The sequence below is a fragment of the Cryptotermes secundus genome, unplaced genomic scaffold, assembly GCF_002891405.2.
Source record: "Cryptotermes secundus unplaced genomic scaffold, Csec_1.0 scaffold174, whole genome shotgun sequence".
Taxonomy (NCBI): Eukaryota; Metazoa; Arthropoda; class Insecta; order Blattodea; family Kalotermitidae; genus Cryptotermes; species Cryptotermes secundus.
Window position 1 is genome coordinate 669334 of NW_019734351.1, and position 13806 is coordinate 683139.

Genomic DNA, 13806 nt, shown 5'->3' on the forward strand with positions numbered 1-13806 from the left:
TTATGGTATGTGGTTCTGAAAATTATTAATCTTGCTTGCAACTGTTTTTGTATTGTGAAAGACAGGTATCAACGATTTATGAAGTCATAAATGTAAATGGTCAAAATATTTAATTATTTAAAGTAACAAGAATTGTTTCAATATTATAATTGCTATATTCTTGACATAAATTAATGTCATTTTTAAGTTATTGTAATAAATGCAAATTAGACAAAAGATTGCAAAATCTATTTTCATATATCTAATACCTGTATTTGTATGTGGGTCTGCCGAAGCTTAATATAAGTGGACTGAGGCACAGCTCAACTACCGAATCAGATTTTTTTTTCTTGGCACTACAGCCCCAGTGGGCCTAGGCCTACCTCCATGAATTTCTCCGTTCACTTTCGGTTTTTCTAGATCTTACACATTCGGTAGGACTCCTTGGGAGGGTGATCAGCTCATTGCAAGGCTGAATCAGATATAAGAACTCAATATTTTAACAACAATGATAAATTAGAAGAGAAAAGATGGTGAAAACTGACCATAATTAGTTTTACAATACCCCTCCTACTTATTTATTCACACTATATAGCTTATTTATAAGTTGGGAACATATATACATATTGTGCCCATTGCTAAGTGGCGACTCTGTAAACATGGGCTGTAGCTAGCTAACCCCTGCAACATATACTCATATAAATCCACATTAGGAAGGCTAATGGCTCTAAGTGAGAGGTCTTGTGTAAAGTATTACCCATTATTCAGACTCTTTCTCACATAAGGATACTATGCCTTAATAAGGAGAAGTTTCCTTTGTGCCTAAGCACCATGCACTATAGGCACATATGAGGTAGTGAAGTAAAATTCCATGTGGTCCTTAACTTGGTGTTGGAAAAACACATGGTCATATCTATGCCTCAAACTTATGTAACCCTGGGGAAGCAACTGAATTCCCAATTAGTTGAGAGGCGAGATAGATGGGGCTGTTAAGAATATAATGACATAAAGAAAAATCTTTACATTCCTGTCAGTATTTCAACTCCAGCTATCCAAAATGTAGTCTGTTACATTATGGACTAGGCTCCTGTAAGTTTTATTTCTTTACATCTGGAATAAAGAATAAAGCACAACCCATTTAAGGGATATGAAAGCAATCCCATCAACAGAGCATCACCGAAAGGATCTTCAACATAATACTAATGGTCCAATAATGAACTTAAGCCCAGCTGAAAGTCAATATACTGCTGTTTGAAGCTGTATCTTTTGCTCTTACTTTGTATATTGTGTGTTTTACATTCGGTATTCCTTCCTCTCCAAAAACCTTCCTGATCATGTAGGGTAAATGCCATGATTAAAAGCTGATGCCATTGTGGTTTACCCAAACACATGAATAAACATAAACATAAAATCAAAGAACGTATTAACAGTTACTAAAGATTATGGTCCTCTGGGCTGTGATGCTGTGTACTTTGGGGAGAGCCTGATATTCTGGCTAACATATTTTCTCCATCTTCAAGTTAGAAGAATAAGCCAAGCAAAAAGAAACTAGAAAAACAGGCAGTAAATTAGCTTGGCTAGTTGCCTACTTCTGCTGGTGTTCTGTTTGGATACTTTTCAACCCTGAAGATCGAGGAAAATTGTTCTCCAAAATGTCTGGCTATCTCTTAACTCTATGGATTTACACACCAAAAGAAACTAGAGAATGTTCAATAATCGAGGAAACCAGGGAAGTAGTGTGAGTCGGATACAATATTTCTCACAGATTTCTGCCGTAACTGCCGATAGCGGAATGAGTCATCAGTGCTGATAAACGTGCGCACACTCACTAGCGTAGAGCGGATGGATCATTTCTCCGCAACTATTCCCTCACATCAGTTTCCGTACATGCACATATTTATAAGAATACTGTAAAAAGATAACACAAACTTACCTTGCTTTGTAACAGGTGCTGAAAGTGAACCCCTTCTGGTTGCAAATATGCCTTGCATCACATAAATAAATTATGCGACACTCTCTGAAGTTGGTCCACTGTAATTGTACTAATTATGCGTGTTATTTCATTTTGTTATTTTATACAGGCAAAATTGGATTAATTCTGCGGCTGTGAAAGCAGATCCTAGCGAAACACCAGTTTTCTGTGCTAAACATCTTAGTGATTTTTGAGGACTGATCTGTAGTCCTGCCGCAATATCCCAAACTTTTTCTTCAGTTAGCACAATCCTCTTCTATTGCTTCTTTATGTCACACACTGAACCTATGACCCACCACTTTTTCACAAGCTTGGATACACACGACTTTGTGGAAACTGGTGCATCAGGATATTTACATTGAAACTTACTGATACATTTTCTGTAAGTTTTCTTTCCTTGGAAAAATTCTGACAATAAACACACGCTGTTCAATAGTGAACTTCATTTGAGTATAAATGTTGACCGCCTATCAAAATCTCTAACACAGACTGACTATTACTGTGACTTAACTGCAGTGAGAAGATCATGCCATCCGACCGTGCGCGTTTATCAGTGCTAATGACTCATTCTTCTATCGGGAGTTGCAGCAGCAATCTGTTAGGAATTTTGGATGCGGTCAGCGGCATAGCGAAGTTTCCTCATTCCTTGAACGCAGTGTACTTTGCCAATCACCACTGTGAGAACTTCAAATATTAATAAAAAGCAATCTTGAGGCTGAAAAATGTAAAAAAAAAATGAACCTAATCTTTAATCCTAAAGCTGAATGTAATTAGGTTTTCTCTTATGTGTGTGTTTCTTGCATCAATGTTTTAAATGTCTTGTTTTTTCCTCGTGCAAAAAGGTTTTCCCACGCATGAGATACAAAAGTTAAGAGAAAAAACTAATTATAAACTGAATAAGAAATCAAACAGTATTGAGGCATGTTTATAGATTAAAAAATGTCTAGATACTCTGCTATGTAAGCAACAATGAAGTGTTTAAATTAATATCCCTGTCCACACACCGGGAGATTCACTGGGAAAAATGTGTTCAATTCTAAGAGGGCTGCCATAATAAGAAATACAACATAGACGACAAGAAAAATTGTTCCCACTTTCTTGTCTAGTTTGAAATCGTTGAATAAGAAAGTAAGATAGAGAACAAGCAATGAAGAAAAGAGTAAAATGGCGCTGTATCCCATGCCACCAGAATTTATCTGTACATAATGGTTGCCTTCAGTTGCAGGTAAGAAAGTACACTTGATCAGCCAAGGCAGTCCAAGACACAGTAAAATATCAAATGTGTTAGAACCAATAGAATTACTGATTCCCATACTTCCATGACCTGTAACAGAATAATTCAAAATATGAAAGAAACAGTAATGAAAAAATGGAATATGTGTCTTTGAAACTATTTTGGATAAGACTTTTTATTGTGAAAAGTCTGCAGCACCTTGAATTTTGGTGCAACCCACTGCATGAATGCGTATCTTCAAAATATTTAAACAAACTGTTAAAATTTTATGATATTCATCAGGAGATTTTTTTGCTGATGACTACTCCTTTTAACATTACCAACATGTGAAACATGAAAATTTTTATGATGGCAGCTGTTCAGTTTAGAATGCCGAAACCTGTATGATTATGTAAGTTATCTAAAAAATAATTAGAGATCCTAAGTAACAATGTACCACATCATGCAGAGTTACAGAATTGAAAATGACAGATTGTTGAGGAAAGTTCCTTGAATCGTGATCACTGATACCAATAGTGTTAGGAATAAAATACCGAGTACTGGAAACAGGTATTATTATGGTTTGAGAAAGCTATAGTTAAATTCAGTATAGAATTTTCTACATGTCTTCTTCAAATCCTACCTCTCAAAAACCTGCAAATTTGTGACTTTATTATGTCATTTAATTTTGTGGTTAAAATTACAATGGTTATATATTATCAAATGAGGTAGAAAATAATCCCAAGGGAGAAGTAGGTAAGAATCTGCAAGAGGCAGTTAACTATTTTACAGTATAATCAACTTCCCTTGGTCCTTTTCACTACTACTGTCCCCTGTTACGGATTTCAGTGCAGTAAATAATTCAGTAACATTGGTTTAATAGAATCCAATGGATTTGTAATTAACAATGAAGACTGCAAATAATAATTAACATATAATATACATAGTGAGCGGCCTCCGCAGTCTAGAGGTAACGTTCCCACCTCATGAGTCGTAGTACGCGGGTTCAAATACCCGGCGGAGGTTGTCGAATTTTTAAGGGCGGAAAAATTCAGGGAGAAGTCCTCCGGGAGGGACTTTAAGCCGTGGGTCCCGTGTCATAGCTTTACGGCATGTAAAAGAACCTTATATCTCCAAAGGAGGTCACTGAGCCAAATTGCGGACGTTTCCCACCCAACAGCAGTCTCTAATACCTCTGAGAGATGGGGGAAGCATTATAGATACCTCTCAGCTAGTAGAGCCGGTCTCGCTGGCTGGGCGGGACTGATGGTAAGCACCAGTACCGGTAGGATATAGAGACTGGTAGAAATCATAGAGGGAAGCACAATGGACCAATACAGGTCTAAGTGCATGGGGAAACCCACCCTCTCCAATAACTAACTAACTAATATACACAGTGAACCATACTTTACAAATATGGCCACCAATCCTTGTGTGGTTATCATCAAACACTGTAATTTGCATATAGGTTCTGAGGTTCTCATAGTAGTGGTTACAAAGAGTTCCATCTTCTGGGCTATAACTCTTTGTCATCCACTGAAAGTCAGACACTGTTTTGGAGGAACATGTTATGTCCATTTTCAGCCCTGAAGATGGAGGTGATATGTTCCTCCAAAACATCAGTTGAATTTCAGCTGACTACATGATTTTATATCCCAGAAAACAGAACTCATCAACACAGTCAGCAGATTGCATGTATAAGGCCAAATAACAAATAAAGGATAAATGATATAAACTCCGTCTCAAGTGCAAACAATATATTTTGTGTCTTTGATCTTGCTTCCCCACACTACATGTTTCGGCCTCAGACGGCCATCATCAGGTGTATAACACTCACGTCGCTGTCACACTACACCCAGCTCAAAATTTAATATCTAAAACACTCTCCCTGTCATTATCAACTTCCAATCCGTTGATAGCTGTCTGGCTCGTAGATTATTCCACACACGTTAATTTTACTTTATTGTAGTGGCACCATAATAAAATCTTTAGTTCTAATTTTAAAACCTTTAAATTCTTTCTCCAAATTTTAAAATTATTAGGGTTATTCGCCCTATGTTTAAAGTGCTGCAGCGGCTAGTTCTTGTTTCCACACTGTATAGTTGTTATCCTGTGTAGTCTTTCTGTGTGCGTGCCGCTGCTATTCTTTATTACATGTAATTACATGGGAGAATTATACTGAAATGAATTTTTGATAAATAGGGTATTGCACTGAGGACTGGATTGAATTGGTTCAGTCATGGGATATGGTGAATATGATAATATGCTTTTGTGTTACATAAAATGTTGTGAATTGTTTTACCAGCTGAGATTCTTAAGGAGAATTATGCTCCAAAAAATTAGTTATATATAAGTCAATCGATCATTAATGAAATGTTACCTTTGTTAGCTACAATCACACTTGAAACAGCTTCTGGTATGCTCATGCCTGCAGCCAAGAATGTAAGACCCATCACAGAATCTGGAATTTTCAGAGTTTCTCCTGCAAGGGAAAAGTCTCATTTTATTATTACTTCAAAGCCACATGGAATAAGCTTCCTTGATGTTTCGTTTTTCCAGTGTCATACAAAATGAACTCTGAGAACTTGTATTGATTGCTGAGAGCAAAACATATGTACACATATGTACAACAGTCCATAATACACGTATAACTATTTAGTTGTGAATGCTGCTTTTAGCATATACTTCATATTGTATATATGATTAGCCAGACTATTATTATTCAGAATGAAAATACCACATCAATGTACACTGTCACAAAGCTGTAGAAAAATGGAGCAAACACTGAAGAAAACAGAAGGGCAGATTATGATATATTGTATCTATGTTGAAAAAAGTTACGTGTAAAATCAAACTGGTATATTTCTGTGTGTGTGTGTGTGTGCACGCGCGTGAATGTGTGTGTGTGTGTGACTGTGCGCGCGTGCATGGCTGTATGTGTTTGTGGGTATGTATGTATCTTTCCTAACTTGAAAATGTCCTGTACCAAAAGTTTAAAAATATTACTGAATGCCACCCAAAGAAAACTGTAGGCTCACTAGTGGCCTAGGTTACATCAAATAGCTTAACAAAAAAGAAAGAAATCTTTATGAACATCCATAATTTGCATCCAGCTGCGCAAAATTTTATACCTTTACACGCATGAAAATGTGCTAACTTATTTTGCTTTATAGAGAATGATTCCAGATGCCCCTAAGGTGACAGTTTATGGAACTGATCTTACTTTAGAAGAAACAAAGTAAAGGCTAGCTTTCATTTATTGTTACAGTGCAACCTTATAATGTAGCACTATCACTATGCTGATATTGATCCTGTTCACACAGGATATTAAAAGAAAAATAAATCTAAATATTTCACTGATATGTAAAAAAACTGCTCAATATCAGTGAAGTAAGAGATTGTCTGGGAACCTCACTCTGATTTGTTCTAACATCAATGTCAGAAATTTACCCTCTTAGGCTTTCTATGTGGCTGTATATTGTGTAGATGTTGAAATTTGTATGTATGAAGTTTGAGTTATTTGTAGTTATTTGTGTAAAATCTTGTGAACAAGAACCGCTAGAACACTTAGCTTTACATTGGCTTGCTGGGTGTATTTTTAGGGGTATGGGTGGTGANCCACACCTTAGAGCTGCTGATGTCACAGATGAATAGCATTATAAATAGAAATCCATGTAATAATCTAGAATTTCTTCAATATTCACTGCTGAACTCAGTTCTGCATATTCTAGTCAATGGCAGATTCAAATTGATAGCACATATATCTTAGTGGACCTTTCATAATTTTTATTAGATGTACAGGCTCACAGGTTATTTGAATATGAATAGGATATGAAAGGACTGGGGTACTGAAATAAAGATAAACTGAAAAAGTACCTGTTGTAGAAAAAAATGAATCCTGATGTTATGATCAACACTCTTCTTCCATTGGTTTTACAGTTTTTGTGATAATGACAAAAAAGGGATTTTATGAGTGAGCCTAGTTATACATTTTTAAACTTACACATTCAGCAACCAACTATGGCTTCCTGAAGCATTATCCTATTGGCTGGCACATAAAAGGAGGCCTACTTAAATAATGACATTTTCAGGAAAGTTTACCTTAAATCTGAAAGAAACAGGCTCCTAATAAGGAACTCTTTCATGTTATGATGTACTCTGGGTGTTATAAAGCTCGTTCTGCATACCTACAATGGTTATCATCCATGCAACCAGATATGAAGCTGCACCAATCCACACAACACACATTAAGAAAGTCACCATGTAGAATCTCTTACACAATTCTGAACGACAGTCAGGGATTGTTGCAGCCAGCACTATGGCTATTGGTCTAATAAGCAGCCAACACAATTTACTGCTGCAGCTTCCTTTCGATGGCCAATGGCATAACCCAGTTTTAACTTCTGAAACAATGATAATAGTCATTAATGTCTGGGATGATGGCTTCCTTCTAATATTGGATAGCATTTTGTGTAAAAGAAAAGACTAAATTCTTTCCAGTAATATGCTGTAAGCCACTCACTGATTTCTTATTTAAATGGGGGAAAATTATTAAAAATATCAATGAATCAGAGATAAATTTACTACTGAGATTCACATAAACACTGTGGTGCTTAAATTAATGTTTATCTCTTTACTAAAATTAATTTTTTAACCATTCCTGAAAGTCTGATAAAGTTATATGTACCTTTCAAGAAACTGCAATGCCAGCATGCAATGAAGACTACTAATTTGATTGCTATTAATTCTTACTCAATATAAAAGCAAATATTTGTGGGGCTCATGAATAACGAGTTCTAAATGTGTGCCAAAAGTAATATTTTTGTCAGAAACTTCCTGAATTTCTGTATTTTCTCTTTGAACTTGCACAAAGAGAAACAGAAATATTTCTCTAAATAATCCCAGATATGCTACGCGAAGTTTTAAATTAGTTTCTTCTGTATTTTTCTCTTTTCAGTTCACGGCTTATTTTGATGTATATAACTTTTAATTTGATTTAAAATTCTGGCAATATCTTTTGATATGCACTGTGGCAAAGTGAGTTATCCTGACAAAATTTTCTGTGACACAATATTTTAGTTCGTTATATTAGAATTCCTAATTATCATAGCTCACAAATTAATATTTTTCTGAGTTATATCTTCTGGAAAATAATCCTACAGTCTCTTGAAAGTAAACAAATGTTTCGGAGGAATATTTTTTATTGGCTTACATGGCTTATTGTTTCACCCAAAAGAGGGAGGTGACATGTTCCTCTGAAACACTGATTGAATTTCAATGGACTACATGGTGTTACATCCCAGAAGACAGAACTTTTAATAACCAAATTCTACGTATTATTTTCCTGCTTTGTGTTAGACAAAAATGAATAATATTATATTATGCTGAAATACAGTACATTATATCTGGTCTGGTAAATTGCTACTGGGCCTCACTAGCAGTCATATTTGCTTCCAAGTTTCACAGGACTCATGACCATATTTTATTGTTTCATGACTCTGAAAGTCATGCAACCTACTCTACAGTTTATTATACAATTCTGAATTATGCATTTTGTACCATACACATACAAATTTGTACAGTGTTATTTGGAAGATGATAAGTTCCTTGATCCATCTTTGGATAATTTAATCAAACTATATCTAACAACTAATATCATGGAGCAGAATTAATCATGAAAAGCTGACAGTTGCTTGGTTACTCGAGGGAATTTCTTATGAAACCAGAAGATTGATTATCACTGTCACAAGGCCCTACCAGTTGTCTCTATCCTGAGGCAAATAATCCCGAAACACAACTTCCAGCCCTAGATCTTTAGGATTCATTTTACCAGTACCCTCCCACCTACCTCAGGGTCGCCCAAATGGTCTCAGAGCCTTATCTTACTACATATTTTACCTTAATTTTCTGCATTCTATCAATTAATATGTTATAATTTCATAGGTACTTACCTGGGATGTTCTCTTCAATGATAAAAGCATTACTCTCCATGTCTTTTAAATCCCCATTATATTTTGCATACCCATTCTCTGAAAAATGAAAACATAAATTTGCACATGTTGATGACCACAGAGTGACTCTGTTCTTTATGTTAACCTCCCAATAAAGATCAAATTTCATATTTTAACCGATATTAATATTTCTAAGAAAAGAACATAGCTATGTCTTCACTATGTGAAATGTGTACCATTAACAAGACCCTGATATATGGAGCACCTTACAAAATAATATAAATTGTTGCATAAAAGAGCAAATCTATTTTGATAATAAAATATTGAGATACTTATAGCATTCCATTCATATCATGTCTTGCATTTTTCTTAAAAATTTAAAAAACATGAAGGGAGAATATACCTCTGAAAAAAAAAGACATATTTGATGTGCATGTAAGCAATGTACAGGGAGCTTCCAGCTTCAGTAATATTGTAAACACATTTTGTATGTAACAATTANATAATTCTTTTAAACACAGAATATCTATTCACTCTGTCACTTTTGGTTCCTGTTTGGAGACGTTAATATTAAATTACCTCACTACTTACCTTGTAGTTGGCCATTGACTTCAAATTTAATGAGCTTGCTCCCATGCACATTCTGTGTAATCAAGGGTTTTTTCTCTGAAGAGATGGCATGACCAGGTATTTGTTTGTAAGGATGATGGTGTTTGCAGTAGCATCCACTTAACCATTGTCCAATTTCAGCATTGTAGTACATTACTGTAGCATATAAATTTCATATTCATGGTTTCTCTCATTTGATTAACACATAGTCCTGACTAAATCAAGGTACTACCTGAAAAATGTCTTGGAATGTGTGGCGAAAGCCATAAACAGTCTGGCCAGGATAGTCAGTGTTTGGGCAGAGATTCAAATCAAGCACCTCCAAAATGCAAGTTAGTGAGGTACCATTACACCAATCTGCTTGGGCTTATGTTTTCAAATTTATAAATCCAACACAACAGATTAATGCCAAAGATTAAATGAATCAGAATTCTTGTGTGTGATGAAACAGGTATCCAAATGCACTCTTTTTATTCACATAAGAATCTTTCGTTTTTGCATTCTTCTCAAAAATTAAACATCAGAATTAGACAATCATAATTACAGTCATCTTTCTATAAAATTTGGATCCTTGGTCTATCACTGTATGAGGGAAAATGTGGAAATGGAAGACATTTAAAATAGCTCTGTTGAGAATATTTTTTTAAGAAGAATTAACATGGATGTGGACAGAAGTTAAAGTTGTCTATGTTTTAATTAAGCACCATCTCATGAAGACTTCTTGAGACACAATACACATGATCTTGGGGTTGCAGCTTAAAGAAAAGAATAACTGAATAATATAGCTTTGAAGAATACAAACCCTTACACCTGAAAGATCCAAAGAGAACATACACTAAGCTAGTGTTTTTGTCATGAAGAAACAGATAACCACCTTCACTGATCTTACAACACACTTTGCCCCTGTCTACAACCCTGATCCCTCTTCTCCTTAGAGAGAGGTATTAAAGTGAGAAAAAGAAAGTGTATCGTAAGTCAGCATCACCTCATCTGTTGAAATGTATCTTATGGAAGTAGGTTAACAGAATGTGAAATAATTTGATGTAGATTAACTGAGGGTGGAAAATTTCAGAAGCAGTACTGATATGTCTCAGAGAGTAAACAACATTTGTCATGTTTCACCGTTTTATTTCAATTAATTTATAATAGTGAGAAGGAATGGTGCCAAACCTGAAATATGTTGTTTTATTCTTAAGTGATTTCTTTGTATGTTCTTTTATGTAATTCTTAATATTTTCATTACTAAATAAACACATGACACACCTCTCAACGTACTTCAGTATAAACAGAAAGCATTGTGGCATGTAGACCAATTGTTAGGCAATGACCACGAAATAAGCAGCTATACAACAGCTGTTGCTGGGCAGTGGCTCTGTATACACGTACAATGGCCATTGCTCGGTAATGGCCACAACAGACATGTAAGCAATAATAGAAGAACTGTTGGAAGTGGTTCTTTTCTGTGCGGTTCATGCTGGGGTTGTACAACAAGGAATAGCTGCGACTGTGAGAGAGCCTTGAGATGGCAGTTAGAAGAATTGGAGTTATATGTGAGACAGTTACTGGCCAGTAAGGACATGGTAACAGAAGCTCAGGAAGCTGCAGCATTGGAAGCCATCACCAGACAACCACTGGTGAACATACAGCAGACTGAGACAATTTCGAACATACCATAGTGAACTGCAGAATATGTGAATTAGCAATAGCACTATAGTTACTTGTAGTTATGAGCTGCGTGTATAAGCGTGCAATAAATCCAATTACCAATTGGAACCCTGTCTATAGTAATATTCAGTCATGTGACAGAATGAAATAATTACTGCATAGTATGAGAAAGGCTGAAAAATAGAAACACTGATAGTGTAGAGTAAAACCCAAATTTCCAAGTTCGTACTCTTACTACTTTTATCAAAATACATTATATTTTACTGGATGTTGGCTGAGCCAAATTTATTCTGGGTGTGGTAATGCTGGCACAGTTGTCTTTGAAACAGACAGCAGATAAATCAAAGTGATGGTTTGGAATACTGCACCCAGTCTTTCAACCACAATCTAACATAAATAGAGACAAAACGTGCTTGCATCACAAATATGCATACATTGTCTGTGTTTGTTTTGTTTTATTTGTTTATCTGTTTTCTGGGTGTGTGTGTGTGGGGGGGGGGAGGGAAAAACTCTTACTGAAAAAATCTAGCATATTAAAAAATATCACAAAGGGCCTCCGTTTTGGAAACGTTCTTTGGCATNATAGCATCTGTAGGTTTGGTGTTCAGAAAAATAATTGTAATTTCATCTGAGAACATAGGAACAAATAGATGTACCTTGTGTGGCCAAAGACCCAGTTACTGACAATGAAATTGGTGGTATGTGTAATTACCATATTACTATAAAGAATCAGTCAATTTGAATTTGAATTTGAATTTATTTATGTTCCATAAATCCAAGTATAGGTTGACACCATAGGATATGGAATAAGTTAAGTACAAATACATAATATCCATACAATAATAATTTTGCTCGAAAAGCTACAGCTAGAATACAGTATTAATATTATCATGCCAACTGAATACATAATGCACAGTCTGTAAACAAGCAAAATTATACAGTAACTTGCTTTGAAATACCTTTTAGCTTAGAATTGATACATTGATTATATACTGTTTGTTTACATTGAAATATTCATTTAGGGAGTAGAAGGAGGGAGGGAGGGAGTAAGTAAGTAAGTAAGTAAGTAAGTAAGTAAGTAAGTAAGTAAGTAACATTTCAATGCTGTTTTAAATTGCTTAATATTACTCCACAAGAATCTCTATTCTTGCTTGCTATGATAATTCTAATTGACCTCTTTTGCATGTTGAAGATTTTAGTGCTATCTGTATAGTTTCCCCAGAATATTTTTCCATATGGCAAAGTAGATTGAAAGTAGGCATAGTAAACCATTTTCATTACTGCCTGAGACATGTAGGATTCAATAGATAAGAGTGCATAACAAGCTGCACTTAGCACATGTAATAACTGCTCAATATGTAATTTTCAAGACAGTGTACTGTTTATAAGTAATCCAAGGAATTTCATGTCATGTGCTTTAAAAATAGTTTGATTGACATAGCTTACATCCAGGTTAATTTGGGATCCAGTTTTAGTTGTTAACTGTATGAGATGGGTTTTGTCAAAATTTAATGAAAGACTACTGGCCCTGAACTTTTATATTTAAGTATTCAAATATGGTCATTATGTCACTTATAAAATCTGTGGGGTTAGAGTTGAAAACTATTATATACTACAATTGTCTGCAAACATAATTTCTTTAGATTTATTCTTAAAACCTGGCAAGTCATTTACATAAAGAAGAAAGAGGAAGGGACCCAGTATGGATCACTGTGGGACACCATGCCTTATTTTGCCGCATTTTGAAGCTATCTGATGACTAAAATTTATGTTTCTTATTTCCACCCTTTGATATTTATCCACAAGGTATGATTTAATCCAATTATTGGCCTTAACAGTTATTCCATACCAATTTAATTTGAGCAGCAAAGTGTCATAATTAAAGATGTTGAATGTTTTAGCTAGATCATAGAAGATCTTGTTACTACTAAGTTTTATATCAAGGGCATCTATGATTCCATTACTTAGGTCACAAGTTGCTTTTCTGTTATTAGATTTTTCCCAAATCCAAATAGTTTCTTTGCTAATATGTTATTATTAAATACATGTTCAAGTAGTCTGTTATATATTAATTTTTCAACGATTTTTGAGAAAGAGGTCAGTATGCATACTGGTCTATAGTTGGAAACATCCATTCTATCTCCTTCTTTATATAACGTTTTTACTATAGAGTATTTTAGGCGCTGAGAAAAGGTCCCTGATAAAAGACATGTATTACATATATGATTTAGAAGTGAGGTAATATAAGCAGAGGCGATTTTAAGTAATTTAGTGACTATTTCATCATATCCACATGTACTTTTAGGTTTAAGAGATTTAATGATGCTTTCAATTTCCATTGTTGTTGAGTTGTATATTTGGAAATGGTTCTTAAAGCCATGAGACAGATAGTGTGATTGATCACTATTAATGGTGTT

General features: G+C 34.9%; 1 protein-coding gene across 2 annotated transcripts in view; it reads right to left on the reverse strand.

The window, feature by feature from the left end:
• Window positions 1–2921: 2921 nt before the first annotated feature.
• LOC111868779 (sodium/potassium/calcium exchanger 4) overlaps window positions 2922–13806 on the reverse strand; it is an 81285-nt gene continuing 70400 nt past the window's right edge. For both annotated transcript variants that reach the window (XM_023859743.2, XM_023859742.2), the window contains exons 5-9: window positions 9707–9880; window positions 9116–9193; window positions 7352–7567; window positions 5545–5646; window positions 2922–3275 (exon numbers count right to left, since the gene is read on the reverse strand). In XM_023859743.2, the coding sequence (XP_023715511.1) occupies window positions 2935–3275; window positions 5545–5646; window positions 7352–7567; window positions 9116–9193; window positions 9707–9880 (911 nt within the window). In that variant the 3' untranslated portion in view covers window positions 2922–2934. The remainder of the gene's footprint in view (window positions 3276–5544; window positions 5647–7351; window positions 7568–9115; window positions 9194–9706; window positions 9881–13806) is intronic.